The sequence below is a fragment of the Corythoichthys intestinalis genome, chromosome 3 (assembly GCF_030265065.1).
Source record: "Corythoichthys intestinalis isolate RoL2023-P3 chromosome 3, ASM3026506v1, whole genome shotgun sequence".
Taxonomy (NCBI): Eukaryota; Metazoa; Chordata; class Actinopteri; order Syngnathiformes; family Syngnathidae; genus Corythoichthys; species Corythoichthys intestinalis.
The window spans coordinates 23,571,533-23,596,777 of NC_080397.1; the positions used below are offsets into that span (position 1 = coordinate 23,571,533).

General features: G+C 40.1%; 2 protein-coding genes across 5 annotated transcripts in view; one reads left to right on the forward strand and one right to left on the reverse strand.

Annotated features, from left to right (window-relative positions):
• Positions 1-19,771, reverse strand: LOC130913100 (G-protein coupled receptor 183-like). The gene is made up of 5 exons (XM_057831428.1): positions 19,663-19,771; positions 7,217-7,411; positions 1,644-1,873; positions 411-748; positions 1-338 (listed from the first exon to the last, which is right to left on the reverse strand). The coding sequence occupies exons 1-5, from the start codon at positions 19,769-19,771 to the stop codon at positions 314-316; spliced, it is 897 nt and encodes a 298-aa protein (XP_057687411.1). The 3' UTR covers positions 1-313.
• Positions 4,115-25,245, forward strand: part of hic2 (hypermethylated in cancer 2) — a 40,522-nt gene continuing 19,391 nt past the window's right edge. For 2 of the 4 annotated variants that reach the window (XM_057832050.1, XM_057832053.1), the window contains exons 1-2: positions 6,789-6,901; positions 7,232-7,472. The gene's annotated coding sequence lies outside the window, so the exon portion shown is untranslated. Of the gene's footprint in view, positions 4,232-6,788; positions 6,902-7,231; positions 7,473-25,245 lie in introns of those variants that run through there. The other 2 variants (XM_057832051.1, XM_057832052.1) reach the window with 2 other exon arrangements.

Below are 25,245 nucleotides of genomic sequence, written 5' to 3' on the forward strand. Positions count from 1 at the left end.
TGCTAACAAACACAGAAAACAGAGCCTTACTTGATCTGCCTACTAAAGGAAAGATAAAATTTATTTGTTAAATCTCGCAAGCACCAGAATGTATTTTAATCAAATAATCATTCAATAAAAAACTGAACCACATCAGAGGGTTCAAAGAGATGCATGCGGCTCTGGAGCTGCGGGAACTGACCCCTGCAATAAAGATAATCATGTGCTGGACTTAATGGGAACATGAGAGTAGATCCAGAACTCCGTTCGTGAATTAAAAATCTGTTCAAAACAAGCATACCAGCATCCGCATACGACACTCTATTTTTCATCCTCACTCCTTTGAAGATAAATCAACTCTGAAAGAGAAATGAAGATGTGACAAGAAAGGATAGATAAAAAGGTCACTGTTTGTATTGTTTGTGCATTACCTGGCCCTCCGTCTGGGACACACCCGTCGCCACACGACTCTCCACACGGCCCCTCTGAGAGCTGGACTACCCCAGATATACAGAGCCGGCGTAACCAGGGCGTTGAGGCGCGCCATGATGGCAAACAGGTTGGTGGCCTCGTTACGGAAGCGGATCCCGGTCCGGGTGAGCTGCCTGACGATGATGTTGACAAACGAGGGGCACCACAGGGCCAGGAAGCAGATAACCACGAAGACGATGATCCGAAGCGACTCCCTCTTGTTGTCCCGTTCAGCGCTGGGCGGCTCTCGGGCCAGATGGTTCCGGGCAATCACATACAGCTTGATAGTCATCAGAACCTTGACGAGTGGTGACAAGAAGTCAAGTGCAGGATACAGGATGTCTTTATTGTCACTGCATGTCACAAGTACAGAGGAACGAAATTGATTTCAGGTAGAAGAGAATAGTTACAACGGACACATACAGTACATGGATGGACAGAACAAGATGCCTGCCTTCCAGATCAGTGAAGTGATGACAATGAAGTCATCACATTTCCCCCTCCTTAAAATGTGAAGAAATTCAAGATCATAAATTAGGAGAAAATAAAAAAGCCTTAACTCATTCTGAGCTCTCAAGCATCCATCTTATCATTGCCAGGTTTGTGTACAAAAGCACGCTTAAACACAACTTTAGGATGCACACCATGAAGTAAAAGCCTTATTCAAAACTTTATACATGCAAACAAACAAAAAAATAGCGGACGATAATATAATTTTTCTGCATCTTGAGGTCATCATAACTCATTTTGACACTGCGAGAAGTATGGGGTATGGGTTGAATGAGTCATGTATTTCTTAAAATTGCCAGTTTGAAGTGACATGAGAAAAAACATGATCTGCAAAACATCAGCCACTGCTGGTCCCATCTTGTGCCTTTACTTTGATTTGAAAGAAACTACCTAGCCAGAAGGACAGCAGCCACTTATCAGATATGACAAGCTGTACAACAGTGTAAATGAGACCAAATAACATTTTCACATATTCCAAAATTCACCCTGTCACAAAGCTCAAGTATTCTGCTGTTTGAAAGGAGGACATAAAAAAATCATGAAAACAATGTTTTTTTTTTTCATCTCCAATTCACAGTCTTAAACTATTTAAGTTTTACTCACATTTCCCTAAACCTTTGTAGTGGAATTGTGCCTTTTAGTTATTTATGAATGTATTTTTGAAAGACTTTGCCATATCTGACCTTTACCAACACGATGATCTGTAGGGTCATGACCCCGAAGGCGTTGATCTGGGCCGCCTTGGAGATTGGCACCATGTTCTGCACGGTGAGGATGGAGTAGGTGTAGATCCAGCAGAAGGCGCACACACCGATCACTAGCGAGCGGCTGATATAGCGGTTGTAGAAGAATGGGTGACACACAGCCAGGTAACGGTCAAACTGGGCGAACAGGAAGGTCAGCACGTTGACACCTAGGAAAGAAGGGAGGATGTAGAAGGTTCCATTACGGGATGGGTAGCCCTCCTGGACATCAAACAGGCCCAGGTAGTAGACCGAGAAGCCAGTCAACGTGTCGCTCATGCTGGTGTTGAGCATGAAGATGAAACGGTTCTGGACACGCAGCCAACGGCTGGAGGCGATACCTAGGGCCACCGAGCCGGCAACTAGGACCGCGCTGGTGGCGAACAGGATGTGGAAGATGAACACAAAGAAGTCACCCACAGAGTCAAAATCCACCGACAGAGGGATGGTGCCGTTCAGGATCATCCTCATGCCCCCATCGCCAAAGAGATGATGAGCCTTTACGGCCCCCATTTATCAGCAACATTGCAATCTCGAGGGGGGCAATTTGGAGCAAACACCATGTTTTTCGAGGGGAGTGAAGTGAAGTGCATGCGACCACATGTGACAAGGCCTTGACACCGAGTCTCAATGGAATCTACAAATGGGTCTCCTGTGTCATTGGTGCCTGCTGACTTCTTTCAACTTCATCTTGTGCATTTTTTAAAAACTGGGATGTCAAATGAAAACTTTATTTGTATATACATATATCTACTATATAGCTATACATGTATGTGTATTAATGTATATGTACGTGTATATATATATTTGTGTGTGTGTGTGCATATACTTGTTAGCCCTCCACATACCATAACAGTAAAGTTCAACAAATTCAGTGTATTTATTGCCAAAATGTAATTTCACATTTATCTTACACCTCTGTTGTTTTGCAGAGATTAAACATTTGCATTCGGAGTATTAAAAAATAAGCGGCCTCTATTTCAACCATGATTTACAGTTATGCAATCTGAAAGGCATCATGACTTTTGTGTACAATTTACAGCAAGAGCTGTTCATGTGTCTCTGACTTTAGCTGAATTTTATGTATGTACCCTAAAATATGAATAAATACCTATTTATCAGGAGGGGGGCAGGGGTAACTATAAATATAGAGAAGAAAACAATTGATGTTGAAGTTAATTAATGTTTCATGAACTTTGATTAAAACAAAATAAACTGACATGACACGGTTTAGCAGTGATTTCCAACCGGGGTGCTATGGCGTGCACGTGTAGCGAAATATGCCGTATACTATAGAGCCATAGTATGGAGATAGTGAACGATAACCAGTAAAGGAAAAAAAAAAAACAGAGACCTACACGGTACGTCCGTATACTAACTGTGTTCCAAAAGAAAGGATGCAGGGAAATTTTTCTTGAAAAATCAGCTTGCAAGAACCAAGTCCCAAACTCACTTGGTAGTGACCTTGCTGCATTTTACTTAACTTTTTCCCTGTTTTTCCTTAATGTTCCTATGTGTTGATGAATATTTTTGATGCACCGAAGTTGCGAAATGCTAAACCGTGAAGTAGCGGGGGATCATTTTATCGCTGTACCTCTGGAATATTTAGTTACACAATTATACAGTTATGTAGAAGTCAAATTCATTTCAACTGGGAAGCCTGGCATTGAGTGATCATTTTTCACGGCGATAGATGTCCAATTCATTTTTACCGGGAGGGCTATCGCTGTCAACCCCACAGTCGTATTGTATTGGTTGTCTATCGCCGTCAATGGCAGCCAATGAGTTAATACTTAAAATTAAATATTTAAAAACATGATCTATTTTTACTCAATGTGATCGAGCCCGATCGGATCAGGGAAATCCTTACCTTAAAGCGTTATTTTTTTTTCTTTTTTTTTTGTATTATTCAAGCAATCACGAACATACAGCAGCACAAAAATACAACACTGCATTGCAATAAAAGAAACACACATAAACCTACACACATGAAAGACAAACAAAAATAAAGGAGGCAAATTGTACAATTGTACTACAAGTGGCAGAATTCTTTTGAATAAAGCATTATGATTAACAGAGATGAAAGCTTTTGCATTACATGCAAAGCTACTGTAGCATCAATGAATGGGGGTGACGAGTGACTTTTGACAATATACTGTATCAATAAAAAGTGGCTGCTGTAAACTGGCAAACACTGGTGTAAGCACTGACGTCGTGAGGCCTGTTATTGGCGGCCTTCAGCCCCCCCTAAGATAATCTAAAGCCCCACTAAAATATTGTTGTTGTTTTATTTAAAAAAAAAAAAAAAAAAAAATCCCCTCACTGGTAGAGAGCCCTATCAGTGAATACTTATCCAATCCATTCCACTTGTTCTTATAGAGAACGCCCACATCACTAAAAATCCGGTCTGCGTTTTCCCTGGGACTTGCTCGTACCAGCACTGTGTGCTTGTGTTCCTCCGACGCCCACAGTAGAGCGTGAACGTGAATTGATGGATGAAGGGTGGACATAAGACGGATTTCAAGAAAGTGAGTATTTATCACTGCTGGAGTATAACAGTTAGTTAGCTCCAACACCCAGCTATCAGCAGAAAGTCCCATGTTATTAATAATCTAAATGCCTCCTGTTTTTGATGGATCAAAACCTGGCTTACACACTTCAGAAAATCTCTGCGCACGTTTTATCTTTTTTGTTTTGGGGTCAAAAGTTACATCACAGCGCTAAAATAACGCTGCTACTTAGCTACTGCTTGCTAGTTAGTCTGAAATGCATTGTGAAGGTCCAGGTTGTTTATAGAGTTGTCTTTTTTTAAAACTATCTTTGGGGGGACTTCCTTCGAATCTGGGGCATCAGTTGTATTTCTCATTTTACACATAGATGAGTACAGGAGCTGAGCTCATTCACTCATAGTACAGGCCAAAAATTTGGACGCACCTCATTCAATGCAACACAAATGAGGGTCCCGACCCCAAATGGCAAGAGTGTGCAAAAAAGTAATCAAAGCAGAGGGTGGCTACTTTGAAGATACTTAAATATTATACATGTTTTTCGTCATCTCCTGGCGGCTAAGCCCCTCTAATTCTTAAAAGCTAGTGACACCCCTGGGTGTAAGATATACTAGACCTTCTAAAAAAAAAAAAAAAAAAAGCATATTATGATAAAGTTAATTATTTTCTGTAATGTACTGATAATCATTAGACTGTCATATATTTTAGATTCATTACACACAACTGAAGTGGTTCAAGCCTTTTATTGTTTTAATATTGATGATTTTGGCAAAAAAATCAAGAAAAACAAAAAATCCCTACCTCAAAAAATTTGCATATTTCATCCGACCATTACGAAAAAGTGTTTTTTAATACAAAAAAAGTCAACCTTCAATTAATTACTGTATATCAGCTATGCACTCAATACTTGGTCATGAATCCTTTTTTAGAAATGACTGCTTCAATGCGGCGTAGCATGGAGGCAATCATGCTGTGGCACTGCTGAGGTGTTATGGAGGCCCAGGATGCTTCGATAGCAGCATTAAGCTCATCCACAGTGTTGGGTCTGGTGTCTCTCAACTTCATCTTCACAATATCCCACAGATTCTCCATGGATTTCGGGTCCGGAGAGTTGGCACGCCAATTGAGCACAGTAATGCCATGGTCAGTAAACCATTTACCAGTGGTTTGGGCACTGTGAGCAGGTGCCAGGTCGTGCTGAAAAATGAAATCTTCATCTCCATAAAGCTTTTCAGCAGATGGAAGCATGAAGAGCTCCAAAATCTCCTGATGGCTAGCTGCATTGACCCTGCCCTTGCTAAAACACAGTAGACCAACACCAGCAGCTGACATGGCACACCAGACCATCACTGACTGTGGGTACTTGACACTGGACTTCAGGCATTTTTGCATTTTCTTCTCCCCAGTCTTCCTCCAAACTCTGGCACCTTGATTTCCGAATTAAATGCAAAATTTGCTTTCATCTGAAAAAAGTACTTTGGACCCCTGAGCAACAGTCCAGTGCTGCTTCTCTGTAGCCCAGGTCAGGCGCTTCTGCCAATGTTTCAGGTTCAAAAGTGGCTTGACCTGTGGAATGCTGCACTTGTAGCCCATTTCCAGCACATGCCTGTGCACGGTGGCTCTGGATGTTTCTACTCCAGACTCAGTCCACTGTTTCTGCAGGTCCCCAAGGTCTGGAATCGGCCCTTCTCCACAATCTTTCTCACGGTGCGGCCACCTCTTCTGGTTGTGCAACGTTTCCTGCCACACTTTTTCCTTCCCACTGAGGTGCCTTGATACAGCATTCTGGGAACAGCCTATTCGCTCAGAAATTTCTTTCTGTGTCTTAGCCTCTTGCTTGAGGGTGTCAATGATGGCCTTCTGGACAGCAGCCAGGTCGACAGTCTTGCCCATGATTGCGGTTTGAACCAGTAATGAACCAGGCTGGGAGCTTTTAAAAGCCTCAGGAATCTTTCGCAGGGGTTTTGAGTTAATTCGTTGATTCAGATGATTAGGTTAGTAGCTTCTTTAGAGTACCTTTTGATGATATGCTAATTTTTTGAGATAGGGATTATTTATTTATTTATTTATTTTTTTACTTTTTTGCCAAAATCATCAATATTAAAACAATACAATGCTTGAACTACTTCAGTTGTATGTAATGATTCATTATCAGTACATTACAGAAACTAATGAACTTAATCACAATATGCTATTTTTTTAAGAAGGACCAGTACACCAGCGAGAAAATGAAGACGGGAAGAAATTTGAGTATATCTTATTCACAACATTGTACTGTAGTTGAAGGAATTGATTGGTTTTATTAGCCAACACCAGGTGTCAGTAGAGTGCTTTGGCACAGCGCCATTCATCCTCGATGTATGCATTAGTGTAGTTTTTTTTTTTTTTTCAATTCCCAATTATTATTGCATAGAAATGCCTCACTGTCAATTCACTTAAGTCACCCACAATTACGTTGAACCAGCTATGTTAAATAAAGACCAGTTACTTGAAACGACCTTTCAAAACGGTCAAAAAGAGGCAAACTGGGGTGTTCTGTCTTAAGAGGAGGAGCCAATAAATAGCCCCACTTCCGCACATCTGGTGCCCACTTTCTGACCTCCTAGCCTAGCGTTGCGTTAGCTCTCACTCGTATGACCTAGGGGTCACACTGTATCAACCAGAAAGTGGAAAGTGATATATTACCCGAAGGTAACGTGAATCCTGTTGGTGAATTCTAGTGTTGTCATCATCGCATTCAAAAACTAGATAAAACATGATCATTGGCAGAAATACACGGTTAAAACGTTGATGAAACATCCATGATTTTAATTATCGTGGTGTTAAACAACAACCGCCAGTTGGTTTTCAGTTAAATAGCATTTCTGCCTACTTTGTGTGGTCATTACAATATTTTTCAATCTAACCAGACGAGGGAGGATATTTCCTTTTCAAAGCTTTTCGTCGTATTCCAGCCACTTGCGTACATTTGTGCTAGTAAAACAGTCATTTGAATTTGGTATGCACCTCCCATCTTTGCAGGTACCCCTGTTTGCCTGCTGCCAGCGAGTGAGCAGGGAGGGAGGGCTGCTGTTCGACTCCGAACCCTCCCACTGTGGGCTGTGTTTCTCTCGTGCTGCACTACGGGCTGGTTCCTATTCAAATGTGGGTCAGGGGTGAGGAAGCGTAACGTCATAAGCTTGCAACATGGCGTCCCGAAGGCTGTGAGATGAGCAAGAGGATGGTAAAGAACGCTTGAGAACCACCCTACCGATGTAAGAAGGTAATTAGAAACGATGATATTACGTCTGAATCTGTGTCGGTGTACTTGCTGAACGTCTGCATTTGAGGGTGGGGGGGAGAGATTCTTCCTTACGGTGGTGGTTTACGGTGTTTTTTTTTTTCCACGGCGTGCCAACAAAAAAGGGGGGACTGATGCCGATTCTGGCTTCGTGTTGCAGGGGTTTTCTCAATGCAAAAGCGTAGTGTTAACCATGAACAGTTTCTGTTCCAATGGAAAATAGGTAAAAAGAAAGGTTTTGTCAATGCTGAGGTTTATGTTGGCATGATACAGTTTCAAACGATGCCTCCCTCCGGGCCAGCGTGGACCCAATCATCACCAGGCTGGCAAAACATAAACGCCGGGGGGGGGGAGATGCATCCTGTGTTCATGCTTTCACGTCCCAAATCCCAATGCCATCAAAACCAAGCCTTAATCAAACATTCATTAGGGAAAAATCCGATCATCTGTTTCTGTCCATCTAATAGGACCCAGTTGTGCAAATTCAATGCATCCTATGCATTTGCCGTCATGGGAGCAGTCGATACCTAATGTATGGCGCAACGTGCGTTGTTTATATTCAGGTTAATCCACCTTTTGTGCCGCGTAGGGCCAATTAAAGCGATTTAGCAGGAGCAGTAGCAGCGAGTGGCCATTGGACCCAGGGACTACTGCTGTGGATACTACAGCAGTGGCTACAAGCTCACAAATTGCCAATCTTTCTTTTGCTCTTTTCAAGCAGCAGTGCTTTTATAACGGCGAAAGCAGCTTCATAGCAGCTCTAGATCTTAGGCAGACATCAAATATCTTATTTGCCTCCAAGATGAGAAGGCAGTTTGGCTTCTCAGGTGATTAGTGTTGCTAAAAGTACCAAGGGGCATGGAGATAATAAGGCATAGGAATGTCAGCAATGTAAGTTCCCTTTAATGGCTTCTGTTTTAGTTTAACCATCTAAAGTGCATTTTCCAGTTTCCGCTGCCAAGGATTACACCACCTGCAAATGCATGTATACGTGGCTTCGTCACACCTGAGGGCCCAAGCTCACAGTGACTTTTAAGTTTTCTGAAGTAGTCCATGAACAGTTTTGTTGGTTGTGTGGTATTGTTATTGATTGCCCAATTAAAAGGAATATATAGCATTGTGTGTTTTTAATGGTAAATAAGTGTAATATCAGTTTGTTGGGCATTTATAAACACAATGCTAAGGCCACAGCTGATGCCCAGGTACTCAACTATATACTGACTAGAAGTTGAAAGAACAACAGATTGGCTGCCATTAATGGAGATAGATGTTATAAAAAGGTGTCATTGTTTCATTAAAAAAGCTGTCAAATGTTTTACTGCAAAAGTGTTACACTTTTTTTGTCTACTAGACTGCTACATATAGCGTTACTGTATTTATTTACAGAAATGGTACTCTGAAATGCTCTCATCATCTGTGAGGAAGAATAGTTTTTGACAGTATTGTTTATTTAAAGAGACAGACAACATCTATTATAAATTACCTTCGTGTGAAAAGGTGTAACGCGGCAGGGCAGGATGAGTGCATAAAAGGTAAAAAAGGGAGCAGACATCCACTTATGCACTTTTAATTGTCAAAAATAAATAAATCCAGCTCAACCACTCGTCACTCGGGAGTGCAACGGACCATGCACACATGATCACACTTGACTCCCCAAAAAGTAGGTAGCAACTGAAGAAGAAAGTGAACATACAACATTAAGAGGCGCCACCGTGTGGTGGATGTCCTAAGGAACAAAGAGGATCACAGAAGTGACCGTTACATAGTCCCCCCGATGAGAAAAAGGCTGTCCACAGCCGTACACAGCTGAAGATGAACCATAAAACAGCTAAACAGCATACTATACATAGACGACTGTAAAGGCTGAAAGGCACATAGGGCAAAGACTATATGAAAAATAACAAACAAATGCACAGTGGATTTTACTCTTTGAACTTCAAAAGCTTTGAAAAACATGAACCTCAATTTCAACAACAAACATGGGCAAATATGGTAACCAAATATACACATGACAAACATAGTAGAGCAGCACAAAACATGGCCAACAACCAGAAACGGCTCACTCCAGGTCAAGTCTGTCAGTGTGAAAGGCATTGGTCCATTCACGATTAGCCCAACCAGACGCCATCCCGGGGCAACGTCTGGGCCTGAGGTCGTATCGCCTTGACGATCCAGGAAATAGACGGATCCCAAACCAATGACGAAACAGCGGTCGGACCATCACATCCAAGAAATAGACGGATCCATCTCACGTTAATGTCGCAGCTTGGGTCGGGAAAACTCCGATCCTCAGAGGCCCAGGAATCGCCAACCACCATCCACGTGAGGCAGTCGAAGTTACCTTCGAATCCAAAACTCGATTGAGGTCCAGGGAAAAAATGTTCGGGCGCCATTTGTAACGCGCGGCAGGGCAGGATGAGTGCATAAAAGGTAAAAAAGGGAGCAGACATCCACTTATGCACTTTTAATTGTCAAAAATAAATAAATCCAGCTCAACCACTCGTCACTCGGGAGTGCAACGGACCATGCACACATGATCACACTTGACTTCCCAAAAAGTAGGTAGCAACTGAAGAAGAAAGTGAACATACAACATAAAGAGGCGCCACCGTGTGGTGGATGTCCTAAGGAACAAAGAGGATCACAGAAGTGACCGTTACAAAGGATTGCTCAAAGAATCATAGTATGCAAATCGAGAATATCTTAAAGCTCTGATAATGGAGAAAGTAACATTTAAACACAATAATAAGGACATCATTTATAGGCGTAGCCATTTTATGATATATGTCAGGGGTCCCCAACCTTTTTTGCACCACGGACCGGTGTTATTTGAGTCTTTTATTTTTTTCACGGACCGGTGTTCTGACAAATTTTGCAACCCATCAAAAATTGCAATGATGCTGTTCTGCGCATGCGCGTAACATTAAACATAGCCGCAAAATGCGCAAAGGCAGCGATTCCAAAGTAAACACTACAAACTTTCTTGAAAGAAAGGAATATTAACTTAAGTTTGATCATGAAAGGACTTGTAGAAAAGTTCTCCTCAGATATGTCCTGCCATGTAAGCTGCACACAACAACTTCACACCGCTCTCACCATTAACGACTTCGCCTTGTCGTTAAACATTAATTAAGAAGCCCGCTTCACAAAGACACGATGTTGGAAATTGTAGCAAGGTTTTCAATGCTCTTGTAGCGATGTCAGGATATTCCAGAATGACTTTAATCCAGAACCTCGGTAGAGTTGTCTCAAACGTACGTTTAATAAGGTCGCCGTCATTTGCGATCTCTACAAGTTGATCTTCCTGTTGCACAGACATGCTCGAATCACTCGGTTTATTTACAAATGGGTCACGAATCCACCCCTTCGCAGTTCGTAGGTCTTCGAGGTTGAAGGCTTGTCAGGTGCCCTTTTCCCCGTAAAAATATCTCCAAAGACGTCTGTTTTCCAGTCATCTTCGCTCCTGTGGGGGCTAATTATTTCCGGGAATAAATGTGCTGCGCCCGCGGCCTAGCAATAAGTTATTATCGAGGACAAGCGCAGATACAGTGCCTTGCAAAAGTATTCGGCCCCCTTGAATCTTGCAACCTTTCGCCACATTTCAGGCTTCAAATATAAAGATATGAAATTTAATTTTTTTGTCAAGAATCAACAACAAGTGGGACACAATCGTGAAGTGGAACAACATTTATTGGATAATTTAAACTTTTTTAACAAATAAAAAACTGAAAAGTGGGGCGTGCAATATTACTTTACTTTACTTTCAGTGCAGCAAACTCACTCCAGAAGTTCAGTGAGGATCTCTGAATGATCCAATGTTGTCCTAAATGACCGATGATGATAAATAGAATCCACCGGTGTGTAATCAAGTCTCCGTATAAATGCACCTGCTCTGTGATAGTCTCAGGGTTCTGTTTAAAGTGCAGAGAGCATTATGAAAACCAAGGAACACACCAGGCAGGTCCGAGATACTGTTGTGGAGAAGTTTAAAGCCGGATTTGGATACAAAAAGATTTCCCAAGCTTTAAACATCTCAATGAGCACTGTGCAAGCCATCATATTGAAATGGAAGGAGCATCAGACCACTGCAAATCTACCAAGACCCGGCCGTCCTTCCAAACTTTCTTCTCAAACAAGGAGAAAACTGATCAGAGATACAGCCAAGAGGCCCATGATCACTCTGGATGAACTGCAGAGATCTACAGCTGAGGTGGGAGAGTCTGTCCATAGGACAACAATCAGTCGTACACTGCACAAATCTGGCCTTTATGGAAGAGTGGCAAGAAGAAAGCCATTTCTCAAAGATATCCATAAAAAGTCTCGTTTAAAGTTTGCCACAAGCCACCTGGGAGACACACCAAACATGTGGAAGAAGGTGCTCTGGTCAGATGAAACCAAAATTGAACTTTTTGGCCACAATGCAAAACGATATGTTTGGCGTAAAAGCAACACAGCTCATCACCCTGAACACACCATCCCCACTGTCAAACGTGGTGGCAGCATCATGGTTTGGGCCTGCTTTTCTTCAGCAGGGACAGGGAAGATGGTTAAAATTGACGGGAAGATGGATGCAGCCAAATACAGGAACATTCTGGAAGAAAACCTGTTGGTATCTGCACAAGACCTGAGACTGGGACGGAGATTTATCTTCCAACAGGACAATGATCCAAAACATAAAGCCAAATCTACAATGGAATGGTTCAAAAATAAACGTATCCAGGTGTTAGAATGGCCAAGTCAAAGTACAGACCTGAATCCAATCGAGAATCTGTGGAAAGAGCTGAAGACTGCTGTTCACAAACACTCTCCATCCAACCTCACTGAGCTCAAGCTGTTTTGCAAGGAAGAACGGGCAAGAATGTCAGTCTCTCGATGTGCATAACTGATAGAAACATACCCCAAGCGACTTGCAGCTGTAATTGGAGCAAAAGGTGGTGCTACAAAGTATTAACGCAAGGGGGCCGAATAATATTGCACGCCTCACTTTTCAGTTTTTTATTTGTTAAAAAAGTTTAAATTATCCAATAAATTTTGTCCCACTTCACGATTGTGTCCCACTTGTTGTTGATTCTTGACAAAAAATTAAAATTTTATATCTTTATGTTTGAAGCCTGAAATGTGGCGAAAGGTTGCAAGGTTCAAGGGGGCCGAATACTTTTGCAAGGCACTGTATATATATATATATATATACAAACAAGATGTACTCCTAGCAGTCCAATCAATGGATTTCTATGATGACATTTTCATCTATCCCGTAGTATTATATCTAGAGTAGACAGGGATATTGGTGTGTTAAGCAGGGGCACAGGGTTAATTCAGCCAGAATGCGGTCGTTATTATATTATTATTTCTGTGCGGCCCGTTAGCAAATGCGCCACGGACCGGTACCGGTCCACGGCCCGGCAGATGGGGACCCCTGATATATGTGATGTCAGTTTTACCCAAGCTACTTTGCGCTGGAGGTAAGTTAGGGGCTTCTAGGATGTGTTAAAAAGCCAAAGTGGGCTGCAGACATCAGTTTTGGACTTTGATGCAAAATTTAATGGTGAATGAAGTTTTTTTCCCTCACATAGTTTGAGTGTGTAAGCTGTAGAGAGAAAAGTTGACATGCTAGGAAAAAGGCTGACTGCAATATTGGAATCAGCATGCAAATTGAAGTTTTAACTTTCATGTTTTCCCTGTGCGTAGTGAGTGGATTTTGAAACCATTCCTTAACTGCAGCCTTCGAATTCGTCATATTTTTTCCCCACCCCAAACAAATGTAGTCAGCTCCATATGGTAGAGCTCCAAACTGGGAGAGCAACTTGTTAAGTTGTGCTAAATAAAGCGTGACACAGCTAAAGCATAAAATACATTTTGTGTATACGATCTTAATTAGATGAGGCTTGTGAAGCTGATGGGAAGGGGGGGAGGGCAGACTTCTTGCATTGCCTCCAGCATTTGCTTATGCTACAGTGGACATACACACACTGTGTTTATTCAAACTTGTTTTGCAAAGATGACACCTCATTAAAACTAATGTCAGTATACCTGCAGCATTCACTGAGGTTGCGTTGCATTTAATTTGACCGTTGCTTCTTTGAGATGCTTAAATTCATGTGAAATTTCGACCATAGCAAGAGCAAACCTAAAAAATAATAGGCAACCTGTCATTTTGCCACCGAACATCTGCGCTGCGCAGCTGTTACATATCAACAGAGGTACTTTTGCGTCTCGATTCGCTCAAGATGAGTCAACTGATCAGTGTGACAAGCTTAACTGATCACTACCGACTACAAAGTGGGGCCTGGAGGTTAATTTGTGGCCTGTGTGTGCCTCATGATCAGCTACCCCCATCTAAACGCACACACAGGTCCCTGTGTACATTGTGATCATGGCTTACAGTAGCGTGTGTAGGCAGCACAATACATTAAGAAGGTTACTTAGCCTATATGTTCTGCTGACATGCGTTCAAAGACTTAAAGGCTGGTGCCTTGTGTCCATACAGGACATGGCGTGCCCTACTTGCCCGTTGGACAGTTTGTTTCCTTCAGTAGCCACATCATCAAGGGGATGGGCTGTTGTTAATCTTTCAGAAGAATCAGTTTTCAGAGTGGAAGTGGTAGTACTGTTAAAAAAAACAAAAAGAATTGCAACATCTTTCCTTCCCCAACATGCTTTATGTCCTTAGGCAAAGCATTTGGTTATAGGTCATATGGGCGTGCAGCTTTTTGGAGGAGTGGGAGGATGAGGCCAACCTTATCTCGCCAACAAAGTTCATTCTTTCAAGAGCACAGTCACTTTATCATACCAATCATATGTTCACTGACTTGTTGATTGGTTTACATCCTCACACAAAGAGGTACTGCACAGTTTGCTGGTGCCAATCATGATTTAGCTCTGATAGTTGTTTTCTGCCATAAGCAGATGAGGCTCGATTAAATAATGTCCGAAGGACTTTTTAATAAGAATTGTAGGTAAGGACTTGCTGTGATACCTTGACTCACTAGTCTGCCAACTTAGAAGTTTTTCTAGTAGTAGCTGTCAGTCACTCAATCAAGGCATTTTTCTTTGTGCTGCTTGATTGAATTGGGAAAAGATGCACCTTCGTATTGTACTTTTGTCATTGAAGTAAAGTCTTGGAATTTAGTGGTCACGATTTTTTGGGGGCCCGAGTCGGTCACTTTCAGCAATGCTCTAAGAAGAGCGTGTAAACAAATTGTTCAATAGCCTTTGTTTTACCCTTTGAATTAGTGTTATCTTTCAAAAAATAACTTAAAATTCAGCCACAAAAATAAATCTCTTACATTTCGTGAGCCTAAGAGCACAAATCCTACAGGAACATTTTTTTTTCTTGAAAACAAGAAATGTATGTGCATGTGTGTATATATATATATATATATGTGTGTGTGTGTATGTATGTATGTGTATAATATACTAGTAACATGTATAGTATGAGGTTAGCACATTCCACATTTTGGCAAAAACATGACCTGAGCAATAATACTATCAGCTAACAATATGATAATACATCGATATTTTGAAGAGGAAAAACAAATTCAGTCATGTTCACCCCATACTCATCAGCTGGAAAAAAAAACCTCATAATCCCAATAAAATAATAGAATTTACAAGACTATTTGACAAATTTAAAAGTTAACATTTTACTATAATGCTGTCTTGAAATAAGAGAAAATTATACTTTCAGTGTTGTAGTACATTTTGATTGTTTACATTCAATTATTTTTATTATATTTTAAAGCTGTAATTGCAATGCTTTTTCTTAAAGTTATGACGCCATTATATTCTGTTTCCACGTCATGGCTACCTGGAATAGACAAAATCTATAACAAATAAGAGATCCATGGATTGATAGGTACTTAAGTGGCACTGTATAAGGATTCCCCCCCACCCCCAGTTTTGAAATTGAACCTGTTTCTCATTCTTCCGGGTTATAGATGTGATTGGGCATCTCACAAGAAAACACAAATCCCTCCATTTACTACAAGAGTACTCTATTCCATATCTATCATACCTATATACTGTATATAAATAGAAAGCTATTTAAAAAGTTAATGCTAATGGCTGTTGTAAATGCCTCATTTCCAATTAAAATAGTCACATGTCCTTAGTCATCATCCTATGTTTGTGAAGCCTTTTAATGCAATTTAATGAATCACATGAGTTTTGGACAGTGGCAGTTACATTACAATTACATTAAATAAACTGGGACTGAAATGCCCCAAATGTGGGTGAGCTAGTTTTTGTAAAAGCAAACAAAAACTGATAAAGGTAAATGACTATCTGTGTCATAAGGCTGCAACAACTAATTGATTAAATCGATTAGCAAATTAATTGCCATGTAATTTGATCATCTATTTTTGCCACATTTGGGTCCTTGTTTGTGTGAAATGTGAGGCTGCGTGCGCACACCAGTGATAAAAGTAAGAAAGAGAGAGTTCGCTGCTGCAGCCACTGCTGCTGCAGTTGGGTTGCTGAATCAATAATATTACTAATTGTCGAGAGTTTGATTGTCTTTTGTGTTGTTCGATCTGGTGTGCCTCTGTCAGAGGTGAGTATATGAAGCCAATTGTATTGTTTGTATTCGTTGTTGATGAGACATTGATACTTAGCACGGAGTAGTGGAGATTATGTTAATGTCTTAAGTGTCCGTTTGTATTGCGTTTTGGAAAAGCATATTAGCACTTGAGTTATTGTGAGAAAGTAAAGTTGTTTCATTTCTTTTTTTTTTATAAAGAAACTTTACAAATAACCACTTTATATTACAGCTTAGTCTCTCCTTTCAACACAAACTTAACTAAACTGTCATACAAGAGTGTGCTTTGAAATTGGATTTGGATTGTATTTAAGAACAACTGTTTGATAAAGAAAACTGATTTATTTCAGTCTGCCTCCTCCTTGTTTGATTTTCTGGTTTAGTTTGTTTAAAAAAAATAAAGTCATTGACACAATTTATATCAGCACTTTGGCCTCAAGATAAAAAATGTCAATCAGTAGCACTTTTTAAAAAATGTTATCAACAGGAATTTTGTTGTATTTGAGAACCGTACCAAGAAATTATTTTTATGTTTTATACTCGGAACCTTTATTAAATACTTTAACAAGTTTTATGTACTTAGAACAGTAGTCGTGGACTAAAGTTAAGTCAGGAAGCTACAATAATTTTATTTTTGAAGGAACTAGTCATCCGTTTTGTCTTCATTGTTACTTACAACATGCCAAAATTAAAAAGTTAAATTGTGAAGGTAACTGAAAAAATTGGCATTCATCCGATTAATTGTTTAAATAATCGTCTGATTAATCAATTATAAAACTAATTGTGCGTTGCAGCTCCACTGTGTCATTCTACTTTCAGCTATTTATATGTCTGGCCCCTGTTAGATTTTTGCTATTTGTTCAAACTACTTATGGAAAATCGTTTCCTTGTAGTTCCTATAGAACAACTAACTTGTTTTAAATCGTCTTTAGATAATACCCAGTGTACATAGTTTGTATAGAATTGTAGATGCACCATGTGCAAGTTGGTGACTTCCCTTTTCTTCCTTGGCTACACAACACTGGCATATGGCGCTGGCATACACAGCAGCTAAAGCCCCCCCTCCTGTGATGAAATGGACGGGGCTCTTTTCATTCCGTTGTACCCCAGGCAGGAGTTGTTTGTCTGCAACAAGGCTGAACTGCCTGACATATAGAATGAGTCTTAATTGGGAGGTTCTGACCCTGGCCAGTGGCCACCGTAGAGATTAGAGGTGTGCAAAATTTCCGATTCTTAGATGATTCGCGATTCGGCCGTGGAAGATTCGAGAACGATTCACAAACATCCAAATTCCGATTATTGAAATATGCGAAGGAAAGCGGAAGTACACAACACTCAGCGCGCCGCGCGGTCTTCGGGACGGAACGGAGCGAGAGTAGCTAAACATCATGCTTCCCATTACCCGGCCCCTCGGGTAATGCCAATGCTCAACTCATGGCTCTAGCTCAACTCATGCAACGAGATAAAAAAACACAACAACATACCTGACTGCTGCCGAAAAGCTGCTACAAGTACATCCATATAATGTTACGGTGGATATCATTTATATAGGACTAGATGCAATATAGATTTGGTAGTGTTAGCAGCACATCTACAAAAAGCTAGATGCGGGCGTTATAAACGGCCGCCATCTTAAAGCAGTACCCTTCCCTGCAAGGCTGTTGTAGCGAACCTTCCAAGCAAACCTAATTAACTTTTTATCTAAAATACTCCTAAATCGGTAAAATATTGACTTGAATCAATCTTTAAAATAGTTTTAAAACTTTCACATGTCGAAAGTAGACAAAAGGGAAATTATGGAATAACGGGAGCAATTTTAACAAATTTAACGGTTGATTCACAACATTAAATTAATTGAATGTAGTTTAAAGCTGCTGATACAGAATGGGGAGTGGAGTTTATTTAATGTTATTTTTGTATATTTGTTTACTGCTATATGTTAACTTGATACTGAAATAGTAGTGTGGTTTAGCATGAGAGTATTTTTGAACAATTTTGGAACTAATGTACAAAACATTAAAAAAAAAAAAAAGGGGGAGGGGGGTTGCATCAATAATCGTTTTATAATCGAATCGGAGCCTCTGAATCGCAATCGTAATCGAATCGTTAGGTGCCCAGAGATTCCCAGCTCTAGTAGAGATACTGTATTGCAAGCACCCCATGCAAGTATCTCCTCACTCTTACTGGCATTTGTATCAAACAATTTGATTACATTCTTCCTCTCTCTTTTGCAGTTTTCCCGTAGATGCTATAAATCAGGTGTTTGACCTAGTCAAGAGAATCAAATGTAGGCAGTGAGTATTTGCACGTTATGTAAAAAAGTTAACAGTCAAAGTGTGTTTGTTCTTTTTAGGGAAAGTTTTCTGAATTAGTATGTCTAGGTCAGGTGTTGGCAACCCAAAATGTTGAAAGAGCCATATTAAGCCAAAATAGCAAAAAAATAATTATTTCTGGAGCCGCAAAAAATTAAAAGCCATATACAGGGTGACCCAGAAAAAAGTTTACACTGCCATAATACAACTTAAATGCCATGTTTATTCATCTTAGAATTAGAATTTAATTACAAATTATACATTATTGTAAAGAACATGTACAGTACACTCTATTTTTCAATGTGTCCTCCCTTAAGTGTCACAACAGCCTCCAGGCGCCTGCGGAACGCTTGACAGGTCTTCTTTATGTAGGATGCTGTCATCTTTTCCCAAGATCTAACAATGGACCTCTCCAAGGCTGCCACAGAAGTTTGTGGCTTCTTACAGGCACTGTCCTCCACAGTTGCCCTTATGCTATAATCCAGGGGATTGAAATCTGGACTCTGAGTGGCCACATATCACCTTGTCAATCAACTTTTTGGTCCCCACACATCGGGCACTTCCAGACCCAGGTTTTCGTGAGGCTGTTCCAGTATCTTTCAGCTTCTTTTTAACTTTGTAGACTGCACATCTGGATATTCTCAGATTTGCTGCAATCTCAGTAGGTGTCAGACCGGCACGCAGCAATTCAGGTACAGCTAAAGTTTTCTTCATTTTCAGCAGAAGCACAGGAATTGTAGAGACGAGAGATTACCAGCTGCATTGAGTGACCTTAATGAATCACTTAAGCATGACAACCTATTTAGATATGTTTCAATGGCTTTTAAACAAGCAGTCAACTGAGTGTAAACTTTTTTTGTGGTCACCCTGTATAAGCATTATAATGAAGGCAATACATTTACCATTGTATGTATCCGTATTAGCAATATTAGCCTACTATCAAAATGACTAAGTTGGCTATAAATGCATGATGAGCCTTCATGATTAGATATTTATTTTCCTTGCAATGCATTCTATTGAGAATGACGGACCACGTGACTGCTTGTTGTCCGATACTGACTCATGTTTGACTTCATTACAATATTAATGAATTATGTTTAATTGCTTGGATAAAATTAAAGAAATGCAATAAAGAAATCTGAATTTTGATTTCATTTGTATCTTGAAGATTAAAAAAAAAAAAAAAAAAAAAAATAGAAGGTGCATAACGTGCCCCTTATCTGGGCAACAAACATAGTGCAACAAAACGCAGCCTCCATTTATTAAAAAAAAATAAAACGGCCCCCTTTTGAAAAGGTAAAGTATATAATCGGAGTTCACATACCTGCATAAAGGGATGGGTGTTCAATATCGATCACGTTGCACAACTCATCAGAGTATGCTGCCACTGAATAAATGTCCTTGATTTGCTGATTGGTAAAGTTGCCTGCCATTTTTATCGCCCTTCACTGTCTTAGTGCGAGAGGCATGTATTTGATTTTCTGCATTATCTCGGTTTTGTTTTTGAAGTCTGCAAATAGGTGTTCTGATATGTTGATAAATGACTCCTTCATTTACCAGTCAACATCTGTGAACGGTTTTCCACGCTTTATTCATCCTGGGTTGCAAAACTTGCAGCAGTACTGGAGTTCACTTTTCTTTCTATTTTTGCACTCCTGTACTTTCTCCAGAAGTAATGCAATCGTATTTGGCTGCAATAGTAGTATGTCTTTCCTGCAAATATCTTTCCACATTACTCCTTTTGTGATTTCACAACTTCTCGCTACAGAGCAAACGTTCAGAAAATCCTATTACTTCTGCATTGGCAATGAATGCAATTGATTCCGCCCAAGAAACGTTGAATCCTCTGTTCTCCTCAGTTTTTTTTTTTTTTTTTTTTTTTTCCACGTTTCCTTTTTGGAATCCATGTCCCATTATATAGCCGCCGGTTTGTTTACAACAGCCGCCCTGCTGATAGAAACGTGCGTCGCATGCTATGACGCAAATCTTCATTAACAGAAATGTTGAAATGTAATAATATTGTACACTTTTTTTACAGCATTGGAAAACGTTAAGATTGTTTGTGTCATGTTTGTTCTCCTACAGAAACCATGTTAAAACAAAAAATATATTTCCCTTCCCCATCTTTTTCCATTTTCAAACATTTTTGAAACGCGCTAGGGAGCCACTAAAAGAGACTATTAAATTAAAATAAATGAAAGAAAAATGTTCATCAAAAATATATTTCTATTGAAAATGAACTTCAACAAATTTCCATGGAACAGAAGATCATACCTCTATTAATCCAGTTTATTATTAAATATAGACGTGCGAAATTTCCGATTCTTAGATTATTCGCGATTCAGCCGTGGAAGATTAGAGAACGATTCACAAACATCCAAATTCCGATTATTGAATTATACCAGGTAAAGCAGAACTAAAACACAGTCAGCGTGGTCTTCGGGACGCAATGAGGAACGGTCCGAGAGCAAATGTCATGTTCAACTCATGCCGCTAGATAAAAAAACAAAAATACCTGACTGCTGCCAACAGCTGGTCCAAACAACGCCCAGTTGCTAGTTGCTACAAACATACGGCTATAGTAGATGTCACATATATGCAGAACTAGATGCTAAATGAAAGATGATGGCGGTGTTAGAACATATAAAAAGGAAACTAGATGCAAAATGAGACTTGCCGTTTAGTAGTTGCCGCGTTGTAAACAACCGCCATCTTAAAGCAGTAGACTTCTCTAGAAGGCTCTGTTGTAGCGAACCTAATTATCTTTTTATCTGAAATACTCCTAAATTAGCAAAATCTTGACCTGAATCTATCTTTAAATGATTAAACAGTTTTAAAACTTTGACATGTTGTAAGTAGACAGAAGGGAAATGATGGAATAACGGGAGCAATTTTATCGACTTTAATGGTTAATTCACATCATTAAATTAATTGAATGTAGTTTAAAGCTGCTGACACAGAATGGGGACTTGAGTATTTTATTTAATGTTTTTAACTGTTAACTTGATACTGGAATATTAGTTTGGTTTAGCCTAATAGGATTTTTTAAAACCACTTGGAACCAATGTACAAAACATTAAGGGGGGGGGGGGGGGAGAGACATCATTAATCGAGTTATAATCTAATCGGAGCCTCTGAATCGTAATCGAATCGTTAGGTACCCAAAGATTCCCACCTCTATTAATCAACCCATTACAGCTTTAGTCCAGAAAAATAAATTGGTACCATATCCCCTTGTTTGAATGGCATTTTATGTAGCTCATAAAGCTATGTTAAGGGCAGTTCAAAACCAGATCACTATTCACACTTTCAAGTAGTACTTCTCTATGCAACTTTAACTGAATTGCTTGGTGTTGATTTTGTTTTGCACTGAAAAGAGAATACCTGTATGCCACCTCAGATTGCCACCTTGATCTTGACAATCCACCCCACCCCCACTCCAGTATTATTTATACCGTATTTTTCATAGTATAAAGTAGTGATGCACGATAATACATTTTTCAACCGATACCGATAACCAATAATTTCCTCCTTATTCCAACCGATAACCGATAATGTCAAGCCGAGAATTCTATTAAAAGATTTATGTAAAATTTTAAAGCATACACAAAAGAAAATATTACTGTGCAAAAATATAATTTATTGCTCTTTTTTTTTCAACATAAAATATGAACAAGTCGTCAATTCAAACATCTAAATAATGAAAGATTGTCTGACATTGTGTAATGGTAAACCTTTGGCAACAATTACTTAGAGTAAAACCCTAAGTTGCACAAAAATGCCTTTAAAAGTAAGCCATTCCTAACATATATAACATTAATACACTGCAAAACAGACCTCCTTAAAACTAGTCAGTTTTAAGTGTAAATCTATTGGCAATAAGTGAAATTATCTGCCATCGCTTCGTGTATTTCTCTCAGATTTCTTGGAAGAAAAATAGCTAGCTGAAAATAATCTTAACAGCCTTGTTTTAAGCAATACATTATTATACTTAATCCTAAAAAAAAAAACTTGGAAGAAGGAAAGATTTTGAATAATATTTGTGGCTACAGAATATTGATTTAAGAATTTGATTATCTACTGGGTCTGTAATTGGGCAGAGAAATAAGTTAAATAATTTGAAAAGTGATTGCTAATGTTATATACTTTGTTGCACACTGTGAAAATGATTAACTCAAAAGAGCGAGATGTCATGTACCCATTCTGCAGCGCTTTGTTTACATTTGCGGCTTTAACGACATTTGCTTTACGGCAGCTAAACTGCAACACGGCAGTACTATTTGGATGGAGTTGGAGCTCGCATCCGTGTGCGTGTTGTTTTGTGTCTGAGTGTTGTTAAGCCGAAAATAAAGGCAGCGTTACAAAGTCATCTGACCGCTCGTCATTTTACATACTGAATGCATTATTGACTGGCTGACTTCGTTTTATCCATGTTTAAATTATCATCTAACCACTGTGCCGTCATGATAAGCTTGCTTACTGGACATCACTTTTTCATGAAGAATGGTGGTCGTATAAACTGCATTATTTTTTTTATCCAGGGCTTTGGTTCTCGGGTCATTTAGGTAAAAAAAACAAAAAAAAACGTGTCTCGTCTCGGCGGCAGCTACGTTCGTACCGGATAATCCGACCGCCCCGGCCGGTTCGCCGCGGCGTGTTCGGGTCCTGGCTCTGATCGCACGCCGCGGGGGAACGCTCGAGAAAACCGGGGTGTTCGCCGGAGGTCCCGAGGCCGGGGAACCGGGCTCGGCCCGCCCCGCCTATGGCGAGGCAGCGGCGGCCTGCCGGACCGGCCAGAGCGGCGGGCTCCGTCGGAAGACGGCTACTTGCCAACTATCGGTCTCCAGTCGTGCCGGTGTTTAGCCTTAGATGCGAATTTACCACCCGCCTCTGGCTGCATTCCCAAACAGCCTGACTCTGTATCGTCACAAGCCCTGTATTTTAACTTAGTGTTTACAATACCTTTAGCATTCCCGCTAGCAGCAGCCTCGTATTCGTTCCAAAAATCTTTGTGATGCAGTTTTAAATGGCTGCTGGGTTAGTGGTTTTGAATGAGGACTCTTTCTTTCTGCCTCGTGGAACTTCTACGGTACACGTTTCGCAGATGGCGAGAGCGTCGTTTTTTTTTAGTTACAGCCGCCATAATATTCAACTACTTCTTGTCGTGTAACTCTGCCTCCTCAACCCCTCCTCCCTCAGGGGCTTCAGAGAGGGGAGGGGTTGAGGAGGCGGCGTGCTGAATTCTTCGGTTGCGCACATTTGGAGGCTAAATCAAGTATATAATTATCGGATTGCATTATCGGTTGAATTTTTTTAATTATCTGGATTATCTTTGTGACGTCATAATTGCCATTATCGGCCGATAATTATCGGTGACAGATATTATCGTGTATCTTTAGTATAAAGCAGGGGACAAAATTTTAAAAATTACAACAATCTCGGGTCCGGAAATATTTTTAATGCTTCTTTTTTTCCAAAAAATACAAACGTATCCTTACGTGGCCATGCTGATAATTACGACATTAAAAATTTTTAATGAAATATGAAAGGTGCATAAAACTAAAAAAAAGTGCTTTAATTGAATAATTAAATAGCAACATAAGAGCATGTTCAAGACTTTTTTAAAAAAAAATTTTTATTGTGGATGCTGACAGGGGGATTTGCTTTATTTTTTGACAGACCTCTTCTTTTAGCTTTCCATGAAGCAAAGTTTCAGCAACTGCACTCATACAATCTTTGACAATCGGTGCGTCACTGAAAGACTTTTTGTTCTGACCCAATATCCACGCTATTCTGAGGGAGCATTCATTTGCGCGTTGCTGTGCAGTGAATGAATGACCCATGAGCCTTGAGGTGCGATCATATTGAGCCCTTATTTCCGCTTTTTTTGAGAACTGATTGCAGAGTTCATAGGGAAACTTTGCGAAAAAGCTGCGTGCTTCGTCTCATAGTGCCTTTTCAAATTGCTGCTTTTTACAAGCGCTAGACTCTGAACAGATGAGCCATAGCGGTCTTGTGCTGCCGCCAGGTAAAATGAACAAAAATGTGTTGGTCCACTCCTCCTTAAACAATCTGTTTTCTGCATCAATCTTGAATAGATTTGAGCACGCCATTTGCCATACCTCTTCGCCTCATCCTCCAACTTAATTTGGCTGAGTTTTTGGCTGTCACTCCGAGTCTGGAAAGCGAGTGTGAGACATGCTGTTCTAAAAATAATTTTCAAATGCTTCACTCCCATTGGCTGGCTCACGCGCATCACCGCTAAGGTTTTTGTTTGTTGCTCACCTCATCTCTGCAAACCCGCAGACAAAATGATTTTTGTTGGTGCAACGTGTATTAGTCGCGACAGCTTGAGATCTGGTCCAGACGGCTTGGGGGTCGGGAACCGGACCGAGGTCCGCGGTTCCGTGACCTCTGGTATAAAGCATCGGATTATGAGACGCACAATCAGTGGATGAATTTTTTTTTTCCATTGAACATTAGTGTAAGGTGCATTGGAGCATCAATGTACTGCTTTTGTCATTTGTTGTTAATCTTTTAACATTGTAATTATTGTTTTACAGACTGTATCAATTATTTGTTGTAGTGTTTTATTTATGGGTGAATTATTAATAAGTGTCTCTAACACTTTACTGTACTATAAAACACCTATGCTTCAACAAAATGGGTTTGAAGTCATTAAGTACAAATAGAATTCATACATATGGGACAGTGTCAAGGATTTTGATTGCGCCTTATAGTCCAAAACACGGTATATACTGTACACGATGGATGCTATCGGATTACCAGGAATCTTCATAAACCAGTCGTTAGAGGTGTGATTTCTTCCTGATGTAGCACTTATTACTCAGGTGTACATACAGGAAGCTAAGTGGAGGATGGTCGAAAATGGGAAAATCTCTGCTAA